The sequence below is a fragment of the Hypanus sabinus genome, chromosome 28, assembly GCF_030144855.1.
Source record: "Hypanus sabinus isolate sHypSab1 chromosome 28, sHypSab1.hap1, whole genome shotgun sequence".
Classification (NCBI taxonomy): Eukaryota; Metazoa; Chordata; class Chondrichthyes; order Myliobatiformes; family Dasyatidae; genus Hypanus; species Hypanus sabinus.
In genome coordinates, this window is record NC_082733.1 from 16,829,882 (window position 1) to 16,852,621 (window position 22,740).

Below are 22,740 nucleotides of genomic sequence, written 5' to 3' on the forward strand. Positions count from 1 at the left end.
AGTGCGACAGTGGAGCCGCCGATGCTGACAGGGTCTTCCTCCGGATGCAACCACTGCATCCCCTACAGTATTCTTCAACGTCCCCCCTCATCCGGGGCCAGTAGAACCAGTCTTTGAGTAATCCATGGGTCTTTTCCACCCCAAAGTGTCCAGAATCATCATGTAAGGTCTGGAGTACAGTCTGCCGATACTTCTCCGGCAGGACCAGTTGCCAACGGCGGGGTTGGTCCGGAGGCGCTGTTACCCGGTACAAGATTTGGTTCTTTAACTTCAACCGAGACCACTCCTTCAACAACAGAGGCACGCATGGGTGTTTCGCCTTCTCAGCCAACGCCCCATCCCCCTTCTCGACCGCTCTCCACACTGTGCCAAGACCCGGGTCATTTTGTTGAGCAGCTGCCTCTTCCCCCGGACTCAGTTCTGGCAACTGTTTAGTCCGCAGTGCGGTCAGGTCACAGTAAGATAGGGGTATGGCGTCGTCAAAAACCCCCAAATGGTCCACGGCTCGCTCCAGCCTCGCTCTTCCCTCTGCCTTCATGGTGATAGCAAACTGACACATCGCCTTCTCTCCAGGGGCAGGGACACTCTCCCACTCCTCGTCCTTCTCCTGTTCCCCCGGCTCCCAACGTGACAAAGCATCCGCATCGACATTCCTGCTTCCTGGGCGGTGCTTCAGGCTGAAATCATATACAGACAAGGCCGCCAGCCACCGATGTCCTGTGGCATCCAGCTTAGCTGAAGTCAAAATATAAGTGAGAGGATTGCTATCCGTTCTCACCTCAAACTTGGCTCCGTACAGGTAATCGCCCAGCTTGTCCACCACCGCCCTCTTCGGCGCCAGGAACTCCAATTTGTGAGTGGGATAGTTTCTCTCAGATGGCGACAAACTTTGGCTGACAAAGGCTACCGGTCTCAATGCTTTGCCATGCTCCTGGTACAGAAAAGCCCCGAGACCCTCTCGGCTGGCATCCGTGTGCAGCACATATGGCTTTTGGGGATCAGCAAAAGCCAACACCGGGGCCTGGGTCAGCGCCCTTTTCAAAGATCGGAACGCCTCTTCACATTGATCATCCCATCTCGAGCCAAAAGGTTCCGCTGGGTTCCAGTATCCTCCAGCGTCTTGCCTCTGGTCCCCCTTCCTTTTCTTTCCCAGCAGGGGATAGCCACTCAACAGCTGAGTCAACGGGTGACACATTTTGGCGTATCCTTTCACGAATCGGCGGTAATACCCACAGAACCCCAAAAATGAGCGCAGAGCGCCCACTTTCTGGGGTCTCGGCCAGGTGGTCACGGCCTCTGTCTTGGTTGAATCAGTAGCCACTTCCTCTTGCGAAATGATATGGCCAACATAGCTAACCGACGACTTGCAGAACTGGCATTTGTCCAGGGAAAGCTTCAACCCTTCTTCATTAAGCCGGCCCAACACCTTCAACAGCCTCTCCTCATGTTCCTCCAAAGTTGATCCAAACACTATCAAATCTTCCAGGTACACCAGCACCTCCAACAGATTTGTATCCCCCACAGTCCTGTCCAGGAGCCTGTGGAAGGTGGCTGGGGCCCCCAATATGCCTTGGGGCATTCGTTCGAACTGAAAGAACCCCAGCGGGCAGATAAAGGCTGTCTTCTCCTTATCGCCCGCACTCATAGTGATCTGGTAATACCCACTTCTTAAATCCAGCACACTGAACCACTTCGCACTGCTCAGGCAGGCCAACGCGTCCTCGACCCTCGGGACGGTATATTGATCAGGGACAGTTCGTCGATTCAAAGTCCTATAGTCAACACACATGTGCAATCTCCCATTCTTCTTCCGTGCCACCACTATTGGGGACGCATAAGGACTTCGAGACTCAGCTATGATTCCGGCTTCCTTCAACGTGCACAAGTACTGCTGCACATCCTCAACATCTGCCGGAGCCAGCCGCCGGGATCTCTCTCGGAACGGGGTGTCCTCTGTCACCCGGATGGTGTGGCGAGTGCTTTTGGAGCAGCCAATATCAAACTCGCCCCGAGAAAAAACAGCTTCCATCTTCAGCATCTTCTCCACTAGCCGGTGTTTCCACTCCGGCGACACTGGGGAATCCTCAAAGTTAAAGGCTTCAGCGGTCAGCTCCCTTCGATGCTCCAACCCCTCCCCGTTAGGGGTCCTCACTGGAGCACTAGACATTACCGTCACTGGGAACAGATGTGCCAGCGGCATTCCCCTCTTAAAGGTGATTTCTCTTGCCGTGGTGTTCCTGACACTTATAGCTATTTGCCTCGCATGTACCACCTCTGGTCTCTGCACTTTGGGCCTCACCAGCACCCCTGCCGGAAATCGTGTCTCCCCTTCAAGATCATCCGGGGTGTCTACTAACAGGGCTTCGCCGGTCGGCAGTGGGGAATCTGGGGGTCCCCATCACAAGTGCTACCTCCCCTGGTTGGATCACCTTGGGCCTCGCCTGCGTACACCACACTGTCCCTCGTTTATACTCTGGGTCCAGCCCTTGGGGGGCAACCACTTCTTCGAACACCGCTCAAAGCACTGGATGCACAGAGAGGGTCTCCGGAAAGTGTTCCCCCCCCTTTCTCCTTACAAGCTCCCAGGAGCCGTCGCACAACGGGGGAGTTAGTCCCCACCAGGAGGGCAGCACCACCAGTTTCCTTCTTTTTCTTTTTCAATCTTTTTATTAATTTTTTTAAAAAAACATAACATAATATTATATTACATATGTTGTGAATACAATAGATTTGAAATTGAGTTGATAACAAGATAACAATATCTTATTAACCTATCAGCGAAAAAGGATCATACAATAACAATCTAATCTATATTGGTTATACATGAAAAGATTAAAATAATCATCAAAAGAAAAAGAAAGAAAATGAAATATAAGAAAAAATGTATATTTAAGAAATAATAAAAAAAAACTAAACCTAAACTAACATGGGCAATAATAATAGTTTATAAACATATAATAGTGTCAAAAAGCTCCGGAACTCCATACCAGAACAAGAATAATAAGAGTAAAGGTCTGGAAGAAGTCAAATTAATTCATGTGAAAGTGTGGAATGAACGGTCCCCAAGTTTCTTCAAATTTAATTGATGAATCAAAAATAGTACTTCTAATTTTTTGTAAACTTAAGCAAGAAATAGTTTGAGAAAACCATTGAAATGTGGTAGGAGGATTTACTTCTTTCCAATTTTGTAATATAGATCTCCTGGCCATTAATGTTACAAAGGCAATCATTCGTCTAATTGAAGGGGAGAATCGACTATCATCTTCATTTGGAATACCAAAAATTGCAGTGATAAAATGAGGTTGTAAATCAATGTTCCAAATTGAGGAAATGGTAGCAAATATGTCCTTCCAATAGTTATATAAAGTAGGACATGACCAAAACATGTGGGTCAATGAAGCCACATCTGAATGACATCTGTCACATTGAGGGTTAATATGAGAGTAAAACCGAGCAAGCTTATCTTTAGACATATGAGCTCTATGTACAACCTTAAATTGTATTAAAGCATGTTTAGCACATATAGAAGACGAATTAACCATTTGTAAAATTTTTTCCCATTTTTCCGTTGAAATATTGTATTGAAGTTCTTTTTCCCATTCCTGTTTAATTCTACCTGATATCTCTGGTTGTATCTTCATAATCATATTATAAATAAGAGCCACTAATCTCTTCTGACAGGGATTTAAAGTAAAAATCATATCTGAAAAATCTATCAAAGTTGAATTAGGGAAGGGTGGTAAAACTTTATATAAAAAGTTTCTAATTTGTAAGTATCTAAAAAAAATTCGATTTAGGTAATTTAAATTTGTTAGAAAGTTAATCAAAAGACATCAAACTACCTTCAGAAAAAAGATCACGAAAACATATTATACCTTTCCTTTTCCATATACTAAAAGCTTGATCTGTTAAAGAGGGTTTAAAGAAAAAATTAAGTAAGATAGGGCTATCAAGAACAAAGTTTTTTAGAGTAAAAAATTTACTAAATTGAAACCAAATTCGTAATGTATGTTTGACAATAGGGTTAGATATCTGTTTATTAAGTTTAGCTAAGTCAACAGGGAGAGAAAGAGCCAAGAACAGAAAATAAAGAATATCCTTGTGTAGCGTTACATTCTAAATTTACCCACTGTGGGCACAATGGTAAATCTAAATCTAATTTCCAGTATAATAAATTACGAATATTATTCGCCCAATAATAAAATCTAAAATTGGGTAAAGCTAAACCACCATCTTTTTTAGATTTCTGTAACTGTCTTTTACTTAATCTAGGGTTTTTATTTTGCCACACAAATGAGGAAATTTTTGAATCAATGCTATCAAAAAAAGACTTAGGAATAAAAATTGGTAAGGCTTGAAATAAATATAAAAATTTCGGTAAAATCATCATTTTAACAGCATTGATCCAACCAACCAATGATAAGGATAAAGGAGACCATCTAGTAGTAAGTTGTTGAATTTGATGAAGCATAGGTAAAAAATTCAATCTGAATAAATCTTTATATTTCTTGGTAATTTTTATACCTAAATAAATAAAATTATCAGTAACAATTTTAAATGGTATCCTGTCATTCAGTAAAGTTTGTGCATTTAAAGGGAAAAGTTCACTCTTATCCAAATTTAATTTGTAACCAGAAAAACTACCAAATTGAGCCAACAAGGATAGAATAGCAGGAATATAATTATCAGGATCAGAAATATATAACAACAAGTCATCAGCATAGAGCGATAATTTGTATAATTTCTCATTACGGGTAATACCAGAAATATTAGGGGATTCACGAATAGCAATGGCTAAAGGTTCTAATGCAATATTAAATAATAAAGGACTTAAGGGACAACCTTGTCTCGTACCACGAGATAATTGAAAAAAAGAGGATCTATAATTATTCATAAGAACAGAAGCAAGAGGTTTATAATATATTAATTTAATCCATGATATAAAATTAGAACTAAAATTAAAATTCTTCAAGGCATTAAATAAGTATGTCCATTCAACTCTATCAAAAGCTTTTTCAGCATCTAATGAAATAACACATTCTGGGGTTGTGGGTGAGGAAATTATATTGATTAATTTTCTAACTTTAAAAAAGGAGTATCGGTTCCTAATGAAACCAGTTTGATCTCCCGAAATAATCTGTGATAATACCTTTTCTAACCTAATAGCTAAAATTTTTGTAAGAATCTTAGAGTCTACATTTAATAACGATATAGGGCGATAAGATGCACATAAAGTAGGGTCTTTATCTTTTTTAAGAATTAAAGAGATAGTAGCTTCATAAAAGGACTGGGGTAGTCTCTTCTTAATAAATGCATCATTAAAGATTTCACATAACCAAGGGGAAAGCAAAGAAGAAAAAGTTTTAAAAAATTCTATAATATAACCATCAGGGCCAGGAGCTTTCCCTGAATTCATCGATGAAATAGCCTCTCCTACCTCAGCCATAGAAATAGGAGCATCAAATAAACTTCGATCTTCATCTGTCAATTTGGGAATATTCAAATTGTTAAAAAAATTATCCATCATAGTCAGATCACCATCAAATTCTGATTGATATAAAGATTTATAAAAATCTTGGAAGGTATTATTAATTTCTTTATGATCTGTAGTCAGATTACCATCTTGTTTACAAATTTTAATAATTTGTCGCTTAGTCGAAATAGCTTTTAATTGATTAGCTAACAATTTACCAGTTCGATCACTATGGATATAAAATTGAGCCCTAGTCCTAATTAATTGATTCTCAATTGAAGAAGATAATAGTAAGCTATGTTCCATTTGCAGTTCAACTCTCTTCTTATAAAGTTCCTTGGTAGGAGTAACGGAATAAATCTTATCAATTTCTTTAATTTTATCCACCAATAAAGCTATATCTAAATATCTTTGTTTTCTTTTACCAGCAGAATATGAGATAATTTGTCCACGAATAAAAGCCTTAAAAGAGTCCCAAAGTATTCCTCTGTCAATCTCTTCAGTATAGTTTGTTGAAAAAAATAAGTCAATTTGCTGTTTTATGAAGGTAATAAATTCTGGATCTTGAAACAAAGTAGCATTGAGTCTCCAAGATCTAGTATTAATGAAAGAGTCCGAAATCTTAATAGATAACTTCAAAGGTGCATGATCCGAAATAGCAATAGTCATATTTACAGTCAATAACATCTGCTAATAAACGATGATCAATAAGAAAATAATCAATTCTAGAATAACTATGATATACATGTGAAAAAAAATGAAAATTCTTTATCTTTAGGGTTCAAAAACCGCCATATTTCAGTGATTCCCGAATCGACCATAAAAGAGTTAATAAGTAAAGCTGATCTATTCGGAAGAGTTCGAATAGGTTTAGATCTATCCATCAAAGGATTCAAACAACAATTGAAATCTCCACCCATTATCAACATATATTCATTTAGATTAGGAAGGGTAGTAAATAAACGTTTAAAAAATTCAGGGCAGTCAAAATTTGGAGCGTAAATATTAAGTAAAGCCACTTTTCGGCTAAAAAGTGAACCAGTAATCAACAAAAATCTGCCCTGTGGATCAGATATAATTTCATGATGTATAAACGAGATTGAGGGGTCTATAAAAATAGACACACCCCTAATTTTAGCAGTACAATTCGAATGAAATTGTTGACCCTTCCAGAACTTAAAAAAGCGTTGATTATCCTCCCTCCTAATATGGGTCTCCTGTACAAAGATAATATTAGCATTTAGTCTATGGAATACTTTAAATATTTTTTTTACGTTTAATCGGATGATTTAAACCATTAGTATTCCAAGAAATAAAATTAATAGACTTATCCATCATGCTAATATTAATTGTATATACCATGAAAGGTTGAAAAAAACACATAACCCATAATTCAGGAAGAAGGAAAAATGGTACAGGAGCAACCGGAGAACATGACACTTCAACAATATTAATAATTTAAAGTTGACCCATAAACTAAAAGCAAAAAAATAAAAAGCAAAAGCGTGAAAAAAGATCCCTCCCCCCTCCCCCCACCCCTCGAAAGAAAGCCAAGCGGCAGGCGCATAAACTAACACTAATATTAACCCCATTTCAAGATGGCAGCTCCATGAAAAGTTTTAAAAAAAACTATATAACACCCAGATTTAAATATAGGGTTGCAAAGAGAAAATGTATATCAATCAGAATGAAAAAAATATATAATAAAACAAACGTTCATTAATAAAAAAAAGGTATAAACATTAAAATTTGAAAGTGTAATATACCTTTAAAAAACAATTCCATGTTCAAATACAAGAAAAATGACGTTCACTGGTTTCCACCGGGTCAGGACACACCAACACCAACGTTTCAATAGCTTCAGACGCTCCCACATCGCTCTCCGAGAACTCCAATCTCACCGATAGGTACCCATTGTACGGGTAATCACCCTCGCTCACACCCCAAATCTGCAGGGCGTCAAATGGGGTTACCGGCAAATGCTTTAGATATTGGTTGTAGAAAGACCGGTACAATAAGGTCACCTGTGATCCTGTATCAAGAACGGCTTTTGCATAAACTCCCTCTATCCGCAGACACACACTGGCACGGGGTCCTACCAGCCCATCCGGAATAGAGGCGTGGGCACCCGGTGGTCTTCCGGCTGATCTCTGGGAATGTGTTCCTCCAGAGGCTCCAGTCCGTTCCCTCACTGAGCCTCTCCTAAGTTTCCCGACACCTCTCCCTTCTTAGTCGCAGGGGGGCTTGCCCTCCGCGGGACTCCTTGTCTCTCACAATCCCACCTAAAGTGTCCCGCCTCTCCACAGCAATAGCACACCCTTGGCCGCCCACAGTCCCGCCTGAAATGCCCCTCTTTCCCCCAGTTAAAGCACACACTGCCTGCCGCCCCTCCTCTCCCAGGACGGCTCCCGCTCCCAACCCACTGCACTGGTCGCCCCCGGGAGTGGGTACCTCCCCTGTCCTTCCCCTCCAGAGGGGGGTCCCTACTCCCCTGGGGGTTGTCAGTCCTCCACCCAGCCACCATTTCCTGTATCACTGAGGATCGCTCCCTTTGGCCCGAGCCCCTTTTCCACCCCAACGCTCTCTCTTCCTCCCACACCTCTGTAATCAGTTGCCCGAACGACGGAGGGGGGCCTTTCCTACAAGCCTGCCGGATAGTCCACGCCACCTTGTCCTCCTCCAGAGAGCCACTGAATATCTGACTCATCCTCACGCTAGCCACGTCAGTCAGCTTCACTACCCCCCGGCGCCGCAGCCCCGAGAGCATCCCCTCCATCCTAAATATGTACTCGGAGAGCTTTTCCCCTCTCCATTGTTCCAGGCGTTGAAACTCTGCTAAAAGCAGCCAGGGTTCCCCTGACAACCCAAACGCTCCCTCCAAAACCTCTATTCATTCCTCCACTGAAGCCCCAGGCTTTTCAGCTTTCAAATCCCGGACTGTTTGGCTGCTGAACCCCTCAGACTTCCCACCAATCGCTGCCTCTTCTCCTCCTCTGAGCCTGGCCACTCCTCTAACGTCAAAGACGTATGCTCGATCCAGGTCTCATAGTCCACCTCCCCGTCTGGAGTGGGCTTGGCTCCTGAGAACACCCCCAGCTTCAGCCGTGGCCTCTCGGCCACTCCCACCAGGGAGTTAAGAGTGGCTGCCAGCTCCGAGGCTTCCCCCCCTACCCGGGGGGCGGGGCCTAGTCACGCCTCCCCCCTCCGACCTCCCTTTACTAGTGCCGGGCACCTCTCTGGGGGGAGCCTCTAGATCTAGCTCCTCCTCCGGTGTCTAATCAGCCTCATCCTCGAGAGGGTGTGGAGCCCCCAAGGCCCTGCCTCCCCCGGAACACTGACCGTCGCCTGCATTTCCACCATCTTGACATCAGCACAAGACTCCACCTCTTTACCACACCGTCTAGCTACCAATTCTACCTGCCCAATACCTTTTACCAAACTTAACCCCCGCACTAACGTGTCTTCCGAAACTCGAAAATCCACTCCGCTCACTACACAGGCATACTGCACCGGTACATCTTCCAACTCGCACCAGCTAACAATCTTATCTCTGTCCATCTCCGCTCTGCTGCCTGCGCGATTCCGCAGCCCCCGACAATCCAATCCCGGACAAGCCCCCACAAATGTAACACTCACCCAACAGGCTGGTATATGTCTAGGGGAAAATGAGATCCAGCCACACACCACCCCCACCTCCCGTATGCTCAGGTGCTGTGGAAATCAAGTTTATGCCTCGCGCACGCACTCAGTATCAAATTCACACCAGATACCATTATGAAATACTCTTTAAAGATTTTACTAAAACTGAAAGAGTATTGGGCAATTCAATATATATGAAAGAAAAGAAAAAGCAAAAGGCACCAACTTATCAAAGTTCAGTCAGTTTAGTGCACATCGTTGGAGCTCAACCATCGAACCATTCGACCCCTCGTCACTTTCCTCCAACCTCCATGTCTTCACACCTGGGACCACCCCCGGTGGTCAACCAAGAAGTGCAGCGCACGTCCACCTTCCTCGGCGTCTTCTTCCCGACTCCCCTCAAAGCCCGCAAAAACCCCCCAAGCTCCCAGCCTCACAAGACAAAATAACATTCCCCATTTGTTAACAAATGAATACAATCCCCATATCAGCAAGTCTAAAACTAAACAACTGCGAGAGAAACACTTATCAGACAAAGAAGCATTCCTACTCTTAACAAACCAAAGAAGCCATTTTGAGTAACATACACAGGACATTGTACATTCCCTATGATCAATTCACCCGTTTCTGACTGTATGGGACCTACATTTGTCTTGACCAATCTTTTTCTTTTCACATATCTATAAAAGCTTTTACAGTCAGTTTTTATGTTTGCTGCCAGCTGTCTCTCATAATCTTTTTTCCCTTTCCTAATTAAGCCCTTTGTCCTCCTCTGCTGGTCTCTGAATTGCTCCCAGTCCTCAGGTGTGCTGCTTTTTTTTTGCTAATTTATGTTTCTTCTTTGGACTTGATACTATCCCTAATTTCCCTTGTCAGCTATGGGTGCACTACCTTCCCTGGTTTATTCTTTTGCCAAACTGGGATAAACAATTGTTGTAGTTCATCTATGCAATCCTTAAATGCTTGCCATTGCATATCCACCGTCAACCCTTTAAGTATCATTTGCCAGTCTATCTTAGCTAATTCACGTCTCATACCTTCAAAGTTACCCTTCCTTAAGTTCAGTACCTTTGTTTCTGAATTAACTGTGTCACTCTCCATCTTAATGAAGAATTCCACCATATTATGGTCACTCTTACCCAAGGGGCCTTGTACTACAAGATTGCTAACTAACCCTTCCTCATTGCTCAATACCCAATCTAGAATGGCCTGCTCTCCAGTTGGTTCCTCGACATGTTGGTTCAGAAAACCATTCCGCATACATTCCAAGAAATCCTCTTCCTCAGCACCCTTACCAATTTGATTCACCCAATCTATATGTAGATTGAAGTCGCCCATTATAACTACTGGTCCTTTATTGCACGGATTTCTAATTTCCTGTTTAATGCCATCCCCAACCTCACTACTACTGTTAGGTGGCCTGTACACTACTCCCACCAGCGTTTTCTGCCCCTTAGTGTTATGCAGCTCTACCCATATCGATTCCACATCCTCCAGGTTAATGTCCTTCCTTTCTGTTGCATTAATCTCCTCTGTTGTTGTATTGTGCGCACAAGACTACAACATGCCCAGAAAGAAAATGATGTGTTTTTCCTCAAGCTTATGCTGAGCCTCACTGTGACGTACAGACCAATGGTTTAGAGTAGGAGGTAGAATTAAAGTGGCTGGCACACTGAATTTGGGTGTTCTGCAAAGCAATCGCCCAGTTTGTAATTGGTCTCTGCAATGGAGAGCAAACTGCATTGTGAACATTGAATGCTGGACCGACATTGGAAGAAAGGCAAATGAGTCACTGCATCACTGGGAAGGGCTGTTTGGGGTCTGTGAGTAGTGAGAGAGGAAGAGGTGATGGACATCGCCTGCCATTGCAGGGTAAGTGCCACAAGAAGTGGGGGGGTGGGTAAGCAGTTGATGGGAACAGAGTAGACCAGCGGTCATGAAGGGAAAGGTACCAATGAAACGCTGAATGGGTAGAGAAGGAAAGATATATCTGGTGGTGGAATCTCTTTGAAAGTGGTGAATATTGTGGAGAATGATCTTTTGAATACAGAGGCTGGTGGGGTAGAAGGTGAGGACAGGAGACTCCATCCTTATTTTGTCCCAGAGGAGAGGAGTTGAAAGCAGAGGCTTAGAAAATGGATGAGATCTGGTCAAGCGCTTTGTAAATAATAGTAGGGCAGGAAGTTGCAGTGCAGAAAGATTGAAGATAATTCAGAAATTCTCTGTATGGAAATTCTCATCATCAGACGACATATGACAGAAATGGAAGAACTGAGAGAATGGAATACAGTCCTTACAGGAGCTAGTGTGGGACAAAGAGCGGTTGAGATCCTTGTTGTGTCATTAGGCTTGTAATGGATAATAGTGGCAAGCCTATCTTGTGAGATGGAAACAGAGAAAGGAAGGGAAAAAGCAGAGAGTGACCTCATGAAGGTGAATAAGTGTGTAAAAATTCACTGTAGAAGTAATGACACTGTTGGGTTCTGAGTGCAATGAGGAAGCACCAATACCCCTTTGCCCCCAGCCTCCCTGCTGCTTTACAACTACCTTCCTCATCTTTGCAATTCTGATGAAGCGTTTCTGAACTGAACCATCTGCTCTGTTTCTTTTCTCACCTATACTTGCGGAGTATTTCCAATATCTTCTGTTTTTGATTAAGCGCAGGGAATCATGCATAAGAACCTTATCTGATGTACGTTTTTATTAATTGTGCAGCTATGAAATATTTTGATTTTAAGTATAATGAGCATGTTTTATTTTGAGTAAAAGTCAATTATGGAATTGGAATTCTCCTTTGTCCTGAAGTGGTTGAGCATATTTTGGACCCTTTGGGAAGCTGTATTTTCAATAGTGATGCGTCAAATGTTTGATCTGACTGGAAGTAATTAGTAATTCAAATGATCAGTGCATATCCCAGACTTTAACCTGTCTCCTGTGTTGGCACGTGGCCTAGTGGGCAAGGCATCAGACTAGTAACCTGAAGGTCACTGGTTCGAGCCTCAGCTGAGGCAGTGTGTTTCTGTCCTTGAGCAAGGCACTTAACAACACATTGCTCTGCGATGTCACCGGTGCCAAGCTGCATGGGTCCTAGTGCCCTTCCCTTGGACAACATCGGTGGAATGGAGAGGGCAACTGCCGGTCTCCCATACAACCCTGCCCAGGCCTGCGCCCTGGAAACTCCAGGCGCAGATCCATGGTCTCTTGAGACCAACGGATGCCACCAACCTGTCTCTAAGATTGCTCTGTTGTGGAGATAATTCATTTCACTTATCTGTTTGCTGTAGTGCTGTATTGGAAAAAAAAGCTGTATTTATGGATAGATTCCAACACAAGAAACACATTTCTGAAATTTGCAATTTTGAGCCTCTTAAAAAGGGCTGACTGAAAAACCAGGAAACCTAACATTGAGGAAGAACCCATCGCTCCTGCCTGTCTTCCCTATATTTCCACGGTTTCTGGAAGGAATGCCAGGGTCCTGAAGAAATATCAGATTAACACTATCCACAAACCATAAGGAAGCTCAAGTCACAGCTTATGTGAGTCAAAGATGACCTGGGACTCAGGTCAGCTGCCGTTTACAGGATTCCATCTGAATGCAGAGCAGCTTATGTTGGCCAGACAGGACGCACGGTGGAAACCCACATCAAGGAGCACAGGAAGTGTGTCTGTTTGAGTTACCTGGAGAAATTGGTGATAGCAGAACACTTCATTTCCAATGGCCATTGGATTAACGTCTACAGCACTGGTCTTTGGGACCTCCTGCTAAAGTAAGCCAAAGAAGTAAAACTAGAGGAAAAGAATTTTAACCAAGATGAAGGTCTCACTTTAAGTAAGAACTGGAATTCAATTGTAAACGAGAGTGGAAACCTGATTGGATGAGGATTAACCAATCAGGAGGGGCAGAATGCAGGGGTATAATTACCACTGGTCTACACTTGCCCAGGCATTGTCCCTGAAGAAGATGGCAGAGTTTGTCATCGAAACATCAGTTATAAATGATACCAGCACCCAGCTTGAAGCCCAAGGAGAGTTTATTTGTCTTAAACACCATGAAAGCTCTAGATCCTTTTTGAGCCTCTGTATTTATTATTATTTCTTGACCGTGCGCAAAATAGTGACTTTGCATAGTTTGTCACGTAACATTTGTTTTTAATGGCGTGTTTGAGTCACAAAATAAAATACAAATGTTTATCAGCTGGAATTTTTATCTTTAGTATGGTGTGATTGGGCTCAGGGCAGAGTCACGAATAAGGAGGTCAACATGTTCCTTCCCATAGGGATGTGTGCTCCCTCTGTCCTTGTTACCTTCCCCTCCATCCTTACCTCTCAATGTGGTGGGCCATAGATGATTTGGCCATTAGTAAGCTTAACACTGTTGAAAACTTCAAGATGTTATGTTTGCCAGCCGGTCGCTGAGCAGCCTCTTATTTTCTTTCCATCCATCATCAGTGCTTAAGGTCATGGATTTTCTGCTGGAGCAAGGTCTTCACCTGACTTTAAGGTTGTTACTTTTACTATGGGGCATGGTGGAGCTTCCAATCCAGGGACACCTTTTGTCTGCAATTAGTTAGCTTGTGGATCTCATCAAACTAGTCCTGCTTGTGAGAGACACTACCTGTTCGCTGGTCACAATGTCAGTGACTTTCAGGCCAACTCTTCTGCAGCATGTTTTCCTTAAAGGAAGGTCTTGCCTGACAAACCTGTTGGAATTCTTTGAAGAAATAACAAGCAAGGTAGACAAAGGAGAATCTGTGGATGTTGTGCCCTTGGATTTTCATAAGGCCTATGACAAGGTGCCTCACGTGAGGATGCTTAACTAGTTAAGAGCCCATGGTATTACAGGAAGACACCAGCATGGATAGAGGATTGGCTGATTGGCAGGAGGCAAAGAGTGGAAATAAAGGGAGCTTTTTCTGGTTGGCTGCTAGTGACTAGTGGTGTTCCATAGGGGTCTGGGTTGGGACCAATTCTTCTTACGTTATAAATCAATGATTTGGATGATAGAATTGATGGCTTTGTGGCCAAGTTAGAAGATAGGTGGAATAGCAGGTAGTAGTGAGGAAGTAAGGAGGCCACAGAAGGACTTAGACATAGACAGCAGAAAGGGCAAAGATGTGGCATTTGGAATACAGTGTCTGGAAGTGTATGGCCATGCACTTTGGTAGGAGAAACAAAAGTGTAACTTATTTTCTAAGTGGATGGAAAATTAAAAAATCTTGGGTGCAAAGGGACTTTTGAGTCTCTGTGCAGGATTCCCTAAAAATTAATTTGCAGGTTGAGTCAGTGGTGAGGAAGGCAAATGCAATGTTAGTATTCATCTTTAGAAGACTAGAATTAAAATCAAGGATGCAATGTTGAGGCTTTATAAGGTACTGGTGAGGCCTCGTGGAGTATTGCAAGCAGTTTTGGGCCTCTCTCAGAAAGGATGTGCGGACATTGGAGAAGGTTCATAGGAGTTTCACAGGAATGATTTCAGGAATGAAAGGGTTACCATATGAGGACCAATTGATGGCTCGGGGCCCGTACTCGCTGGAACTCAAAAGAATGAAGGGGGATCTCATTGAAAACTACAGTTGTTGAAAGGCCTCAGTAGAGTAAATGTGGAGAGGATGTTTCCAATGGTGGGGAATCTTGGACCAGAGGGCACAGACTCGGAATAGCGTGACATCCATTTAGAATGGAAATGAGGAGGAATTGCGTTAGGAATTCACCGAGTGGTGAATCTGTAGAATTTGTTGCTATAAGCAGCTGTGGAAGCCATTATTGGGTATATTTAATGCAGAAATTGATAGTTCTTTGATTAGTCAGGACATGAAGGAATATGGGGAGAAGGCAGAAGATTGGGGCTGAGAAGGAAATGGATCAGCCATGATGAAATGGTGGAGCATACTCAATGGGCCAAATGACCTAACTCTGCTTTGATCTCTTATGGTGTGACCATTAGCCTCTAAGTTGTCTGAGTCCCTTGAACTTAACATTGAGAATCAAAGACAATATTCATTATTATCTTCCTCTATGTATGATGGTGGGACCTCAGAAAGCCCAGAAAGAAGTTGTAAATGTGCCTAATGTCATTTAGAGCGCGTTATTGAAAGAAGCAGTGAGGAAGTTGAATTTTGAGATCTATTATATAGAATAAGGATTGAGTATCACTCCATTGAAACTTCGGTCAAAATTATACATTGTTCTTCAATGGGCTTGGCAACAGCATACATAAATATTTGCCTTTATTATATAGATACTTATATACATAGTTGCGATGCCTGTCATCCATTCTGTAAGATAATGTGTTTATGAGGCTGCAGTTGTGAGAATCGAAGACTTTCTCCAGGTCGGGAGTTGCTTCTTAAAATGTTTTCTCTCTTATTTCTTTGCAGCCCTGGACAAACTACGAGTGAATCACTTATATCAACAAAGCCAGGTTGAGATAGTCCAGTCAAATGTAGTATTTGACATCAGTAGTCTAATGCTGTATGGAACCCAGGCTATCCCTATTCGCCTCAAAATCCTATTGGATCGTCTTTTCAGTGTTCTCAAGCAAGAGGAAGTTCTCCAGATCTTGCATTCTCTGGGATGGACACTGCAAGATTACATCCGTGGTTACATTCTGCAGGTAACTCAACACTGGCATCTGGCCTTGATGCTTCAGATTTCAGCCCACTGGGTTGCTATACTTAGTGCAGTAAAATAACACAGAAATAGGAAGCAACTACTTTCCACATTTTAATGCACCTTACAATTTCCATTCAGTATACTCAGCTGATTCTGGTGAACTGGGACACATCAGGACTGGTATATTTTGGCCCAATGAAGTGGCTGCTTCAGTTAGCTGAAATTTCATGAAAATAGTTTAAAAAAACAAACTACAGTCTAACTGATTAAGAAGTTATGCACTTGAACAATGGAATGCAGAACAAATGATAACACTACTAATACTACTACAGTACTATAAAAGAGTGTCTTAGTCGTTAATACAACACACGCAAAATGCTGGTGGAACACAGCAGGCCAGGCAACATCTATAAGGAGAAGCACTGTCGACATTTCGGGCCGAGACCCTTCGTCAGGACTAACTGAAAGGAAAGATAGTAAGAGATTTGAAAGTAGTGGGGGGAGGGGGAAATGCTTAATGATAGGAGAAGACCGGAGGGGGTGGGATGAAGCTAAGAGCTGGAAAGATGATTGGCGAAAGTGATACAGAGCTGGAAAAGGGAAAGGATCATGGGACAGGAGGCCTCGAGAGAAAGAAAGGGGGAGGGGGAAGCAGCAGAGGGAGATGGAGAGCAGGCAGAGTGATGGGCAGAGAGAGAGAGAAAAAAAACAATAAATATGTCAGGGATGGGGTAAGAAGGGGAGGAGGGGCATTAACGTAGAGAGCGATCCCTGCAGAAAGCAGAAGGGGGGGGGAGATGTGCTTGGTAGTGGGATCCCGTTGGAGGTGAGGCGACACTTCATCTGTGAATCGGCTGGTGTGATATACTGCGATGCTCCCGGTGTGGCCTTTTCTATATTGGTGAGACCCGATGCAGACTGGGAGATCGTATCGCTGAACACCTACGCTCGGTCCGCCAGAGAAAGCAGGATCTCCCAGTGGCCACGCATTTTAATTCCACGTCCCATTCCCATTCTTATATGTCTATCCATGACCTCCTCTATTGTCAAAATGAATCCAAACTCAGGCTGGAGGAACAACACCTTATATACCAGCTGGGTAGCCTCCAACCTGATGGCATGAACATTGACTTTTCTAACTTCCGTTAATGCCCCTCCTCCCCTTCTTACCCCATCCCCTTTTTTTCTCCCGAGGCCTCCCATCCCATGATCCTTTCCCTTCTCCAGCTCTGTATCACTTTCGCCAATCACCTTTCCAGCTCTTAGCTTCATCCCACCCCCTCCAGTCTTCCCCTATCATTTCGCATTTCCCCCTCCCCCCACTACTTTCAAATCTCTTACTATCTTTCCTTTCAGTTAGTCCTGACGAAGGGTCTCGGCCCAAAATGTCGACAGTGCTTCTCCTTATAGATGCTGCCTGGCCTGCTGTGTTCCACCAGCATTTTGTGTGTGTTGTTTGAATTTCCAGCATCTGCAGATTTCCGCATTTTTGCTTAGTTGTTAATAGTTATCCACAATGTAATTCATCTAATATACACTGCCTTGCATGGAGTGTAGAGGGAAGGTTAGCATCTCTGGACGCCCACTATAGGTAATGGACCGTCTTCATACAATGCTTTGAATGATTGCATCCTCTAACTCGTCTTTTTCATTGTAACATTCAAAATGGTTGTCAATACCTTCAAATTCTTTGTAATTCTTAGCTGAATAGTGAAATTGTTTCACTTTCATTCCCAGCTGTTTTGGGCATCTCTGGGCAACCGCAGTGAGAAAAACTGTTCTGAATTTTCTTACTGCTTATTTCTCGCCAGTGAGTTCAGTGCTTTTTGAACATAAACATACACAATTAGCGCTATTTAAAATCTTCGCTCTAAGCACGGTGTAGAGTCTAATGGCCACACAAGTATGCTAGTTAGAAACTGTTCGGCAGCAATCTCCTGTCCCAATTGAGCAGCAGAGTATCCCAAATAAACGAAGGGAATCCCGGATATTTTTGATTAGTTTTTGTTCTTCTTGGGTTTGCACAACGCTTTACAGTACCAGCGGCACGGGTTCAAATCCTTCCACTGCCTGTAAGGAGTTTTCCCCATGACCGCACGGGTTTCCTCCCTGTGCTCTGGTTTCCTCCCACAGTCCAAAGACGTACCAGTTGGCAGGTTGATTGGTCATTGTAAACTGTCCTGTGATTAGGCTAGGATTAAATCTGGGGATTGATGGGCAGTGCAGCTTGAAGGACCTATTCCACACTGTATCTCAGTAGGTAGATAAATAAAGAGTTGTCCCAAATAAGCAGCTGCTCCAATTATCCAATGGCCCAAGTAAACAGCATCTGCTGCAGTAGGCAATTATTTCAGTGTAATAAAATGGAAAGAATTATGGTACATTTCCCATCTTCTACCTCCTTTTACAGCATCCCAACAATGGTAGAAATACAAAGAACAGGTCCATTGAGAAATTCCAGCCATCCATTGAAAACAAGTCCTACTTTTCTAACAAGTAGTAGAAGCAGATGCAAAAGCAAGATTTAAGAGCATTTAGACAGACACGTGAACATGCAAGGAACATAAGTATACAGACCGTGTTTAGCAAATGAAATTGGTTGAGATTGACAATGTACTTGCTGCCGACGTGGAGAGCCAAAGGCCCTGATGCTGTGCCTGACTATTCTTTATTCCTTATTAGAGAATCATTTGTCTGATGTTTGCAGGGTGTCCAATATCAGATACGATCTAAGGGGTAGAAGGCGAAAGCTTATCTAGTGAGTTGATGATCTGCTGAGTATTTACAACAAACTGTTTTTTCTCAAGTTTTCCATTGTTCTTCATGTTTTATATCTCTCATGCTTTCCTGTTTTCACTCATCTCTTCCTATTTACAACTCTTCCACATAAATCAATTGTCATTAACAAGCCTTCACCATCATCTGTCAGCTGGTACCAATGTCAAATGTGACATTTAACCTCTCCTGGTCCCTACCCTCTCTCCCTCCTTTTCTTTATCATGTCCAGCCCCTCTACAAATTAAAAAACTATGTCTAATGTTTCCTTGGTCTGCTGAAAAGTTGTCACGATGAAACAAACTCTATTTCTGTCTCCATAGATGCTTCTGGTCTTGCTGAGTATTTCTATCATTTTCTGTTTTTTATAAGCAATTAAATCAGTTATTTTTTGCACTCCTGTGTGTGAAAGGAAAGTTGCAAGATCTCTGTTCTTAAATAAGTTACAAACATTAACAAATCGCGTGCAATGCATGGTACATAACTATTCAGTAGTGACAATGATTGCTGACGTAATAAAAACAGAAAATACTGGAAGCACTCACAGATCAGGTAGCAGGTCCGGGATCCTTTATTACCACTGGGGAACAACAGCAAACCACAATAGTTTCAGCTCCTGAAAAGGTTGACAATAGTGGAGGTGTAGAAGGAGGGGATATCTTTGATAGTTTAAGACCAGATGACTTTTTATGGTAGTCCCTTGGTAGGATGTTGTTAGTGTCAAGTTTGTGGAGTGTGTCCAGCAGACCAGACTTACAGATAACAAAGAAAAACGGAACCACCAATCTGATGACAGACAGAAATGGCCAGTTCTGATACAGAGAGAAAGACCAGGTTTCCTAAAGCAAGAGAGTTTCAAAATTAAGACCGCGAGCACAAGGAAGTCTGCAGATGCTGGAAATCCAAAGCAACACGCAGAAAAAGCTGGAGAAACTCAGTAAGTCAAGCAGCATCCGTGGAAAAGAGTAAACAGTCGAAGTTTCAGGCCGAGATCCTTCTTCAGGACTGAGAAAGGAGGAGGAAGGATTCCAGAGTAAAAAGGTGGAGGAGAGGAAAGAGGCTAGCTGAAAGGTAATAGATGAAGCTGGGTGGGTAGGGAAGGTCAAGGGCTGGAGAAGAAAGTATCTACTAGAAGAGGAGAGTGGACAATAGGAGAAAGGGAAGGGGTGGGGGACCCAGGGGGAAGTTAATCGGCAGGTGTAATTTGGCAGAAGTAAAAGGTTAGAGTAGGGAATAGAGGAAGGGAGGGGATGGGTTTGGGGAAATTGGAGGGTACTCAGATAATATAAAGTGTTGCTCCTCCACCCTGGGGGTGGCCTCATCTTGGTTCAAGAGAAGGCCATGGATCAACCTTGGCACAAAAGGAGACCATGAAGGTTGTAATTTGCCAAAATGGCAGATGAAGTTCTTTCCTCAACCTTTGATTGGGGCTCTGTAAGAGTGAAGGAAGCAAGAGAGAGATAGGTCAGAGTGGGAGTGGAATGGGAAATTAAAGCAGTGGTCAGACAAAAGCTCAGGATATGCAAGCAGACTGGTCACTGGTGCTCATAAAATCATCACTTAATCAGCACTGATTCTCCACTGTTCAGCACTCCACACTGTAAGCAAATATAGTACATTAGATTGGAAGAAACACAAATTGAAGATATCAGGGGAAATACTATTAAAGGGACAGAGTATAAATTGGCCTGTTGCGCGGATGACATTTTGATCTATCTAGGGCAACGAACATACTCTTTACCTAAATCGATGAAATCCTTTGAACCATATGGTCAATTATCAGGATACAAGATCAATGTAGATCAACCCAATTACTTTCATATAACTATAGCCCACCAAGAGAAATTGAAAGTCGATATCCCTGGGCATTACCATCAGAGTTTTTCAGATATTTGGACATCATTATGCCAAAAGATTTGGCAAAATTATCAGGATGCAGTTATCAGCCTATATATTAAAAAAAAATTAAGGAAGATGTAACAAGATGGAACCTAATTCCTTCTTTTAGTCTCAGTTGAATGATTGAGTCTATTAAAATGAATATACTGCCCAGACTATTATATCTCTTTCAGACTTTACCGATAGAGATTAACCAAAATCAATTCAATGAATTGGACAAGATTTTATCAAGATATATTTGGCAAGGTAAAAGGCCTAGAGTACGTCTCAAAACTTTGCAATTAGTCGAGGAAAAGGGGGGATGGGGCCTACCTTCTCTTGGAGATTATTATTTTGCAGCACAGTTGAGAGTTGTGATGGTGCAACTCATCATACGACGCTTAATGGAAAACATTGAGGAGGGGATACTTCCCATCCCCATACAGGCAATTTTGGCTGATAACAACCTACAATGGCACATAAATACTGTTGATAACCCATGGGTGAAGTGGACTCTTAAAATATGGAAAACTATTATAAAAGAATATAAACTAGAGGGAGATATTGCAATTTTTATATGGTGGGCATATGACTCGGATTTTATGCCAAATAAACTGGATGCTAGATTTAACGACTGGACAACTAAAGGAATAACAGTTTTTTGCAATGTAATGAAAGAAGGAACACTGTTCAGTTTTGAAATGCTTAAAGAGAAACACTTACTAGAAAAACAAGACTTTTACCGGTATTTGCAGATGCGACAGTATGTTTATAGGATGGTTAAAAATGTGACCAAGGCAAGTACATGCCTGATAGAGCTATTTAGAAAAGCATATAATTCAGACAATGGTAGTAGAATCATTTCAAGCATATATAACGGGTTGACAAATCTTAAAACATATTCGACTTCATACATTAAAACAAAATGGGAGAAGGAAGGAGGGATAATTATATCTGAGGAAAAATGGACAACAATATGGAGGTATCAATGGAAGTGTACCAGTTCACAGAAATGGAAGGAGTTCGGATGGAAAAATTTGATAAGATATTTTAGTACATCCTCAGAAATCCCATTATCATAGTAATCTCCCTGTTTGCTGGAGAAATTGTGGAAATCAAAATGCAAACTATTATCATATTTTCTGGGAATGCCCCGTTATCAAAGACTATTGGAGTGGGATACACAATGCCCTACAAGACATCTTTAAATGTGAAATACTCTTAGAAAATAAGACCATATATTTTGGGTATATACCTCAAGAATGGTTGAAAAGAGATAAATATTTAATGAATATGCTGCTGGTGGCTGGTTAAAAAGACTTACTAGGAAATGGTCATCATAGGAGAGCCCAACCTTAAATGCATGGAAGGAAATTACAATGGACATTTACAAAATGGAGAAGATAACAGCATCTGTTAATCATAAGTTGGAACAATTTGATTCATACAGGGAAAAATGGTTTAGCTACATAGCACCTCATAGACCTGGTTTTATCCTCACGAATCAATGAATATGTTGCATAAAAATAAAGAATACTCCTTACTTGTTCAAAGTTTTCTCCTTTTGCTTGTTCTTTCTTTCCTCTCTTCTATAAGTGTATACCTAAGATAAATATTATGTGATTTGTGGCATATATATATATATATATAGACACACACACACACACACACACACACACACACACACACACACACACACACACACACAATCTGAAATTCATCTTATGGAAATGTTTGTTTGATGATGAACTTCAATTAAAAAAAATCACAAAAAAAAGATTGGAAGAAACGTCAGTGAATCACTGTTTCACTGGGAAAGAGTGTTTGGGAGCCTGGATGGTAGGAAGGCACGAGGTGAAAAGATGGATGTTGTGCTTCCTGCTATCATTTCAGAGGGCATGTCCTTGTCCTTGCACATAAAGTGCAGTTACAGAGTAAGTTCAGCAGCGCTTGTATTTCCTTAGAAGCTTGCGAAGATTCGGCATATATAATACTTTGACAAACTTCTATAGGTACATGCTGGAGAATATCGACTAGTTGTATCACAGCGTGTTTGGGCAACACCAGTGCCATTCAATGGCAAATCCACAAAAAGTAGTGGACAGGGTTCAGAAAATCATGTGTGAAGCCCTCCCCTCTATTGAGCACATCTACATGGAGAGCTGTCACAGGAAATCAGCATCCATCATCAGGAGTTATGCTCTCTTCTCATGTTCATGCTCTCTCCACACTGCTGCCATCACGAAGAAGATACCTCAGGACTCAAACCACCAGGTTCAGGGACAGTTATTACTTCTCAACCAATAGGCTTTTGAACCTGTGGGAATAACTTCATTCAACTTCACTTGCCCCATCACTGAACT

The 22,740-nt window shown here is 42.2% G+C and overlaps 1 protein-coding gene across 7 annotated transcripts in view; it reads left to right on the forward strand.

The window, feature by feature from the left end:
• Nucleotides 1–22,740, forward strand: part of LOC132382451 (zinc finger protein basonuclin-2-like) — a 318,584-nt gene that overhangs the window by 270,843 nt on the left and 25,001 nt on the right. For all 7 annotated transcript variants that reach the window (XM_059952659.1, XM_059952657.1, XM_059952663.1 and 4 more), the window contains exon 3: nucleotides 15,490–15,725. In XM_059952659.1, coding sequence (XP_059808642.1) covers nucleotides 15,490–15,725 — 236 coding nt within the window. The remainder of the gene's footprint in view (nucleotides 1–15,489; nucleotides 15,726–22,740) is intronic.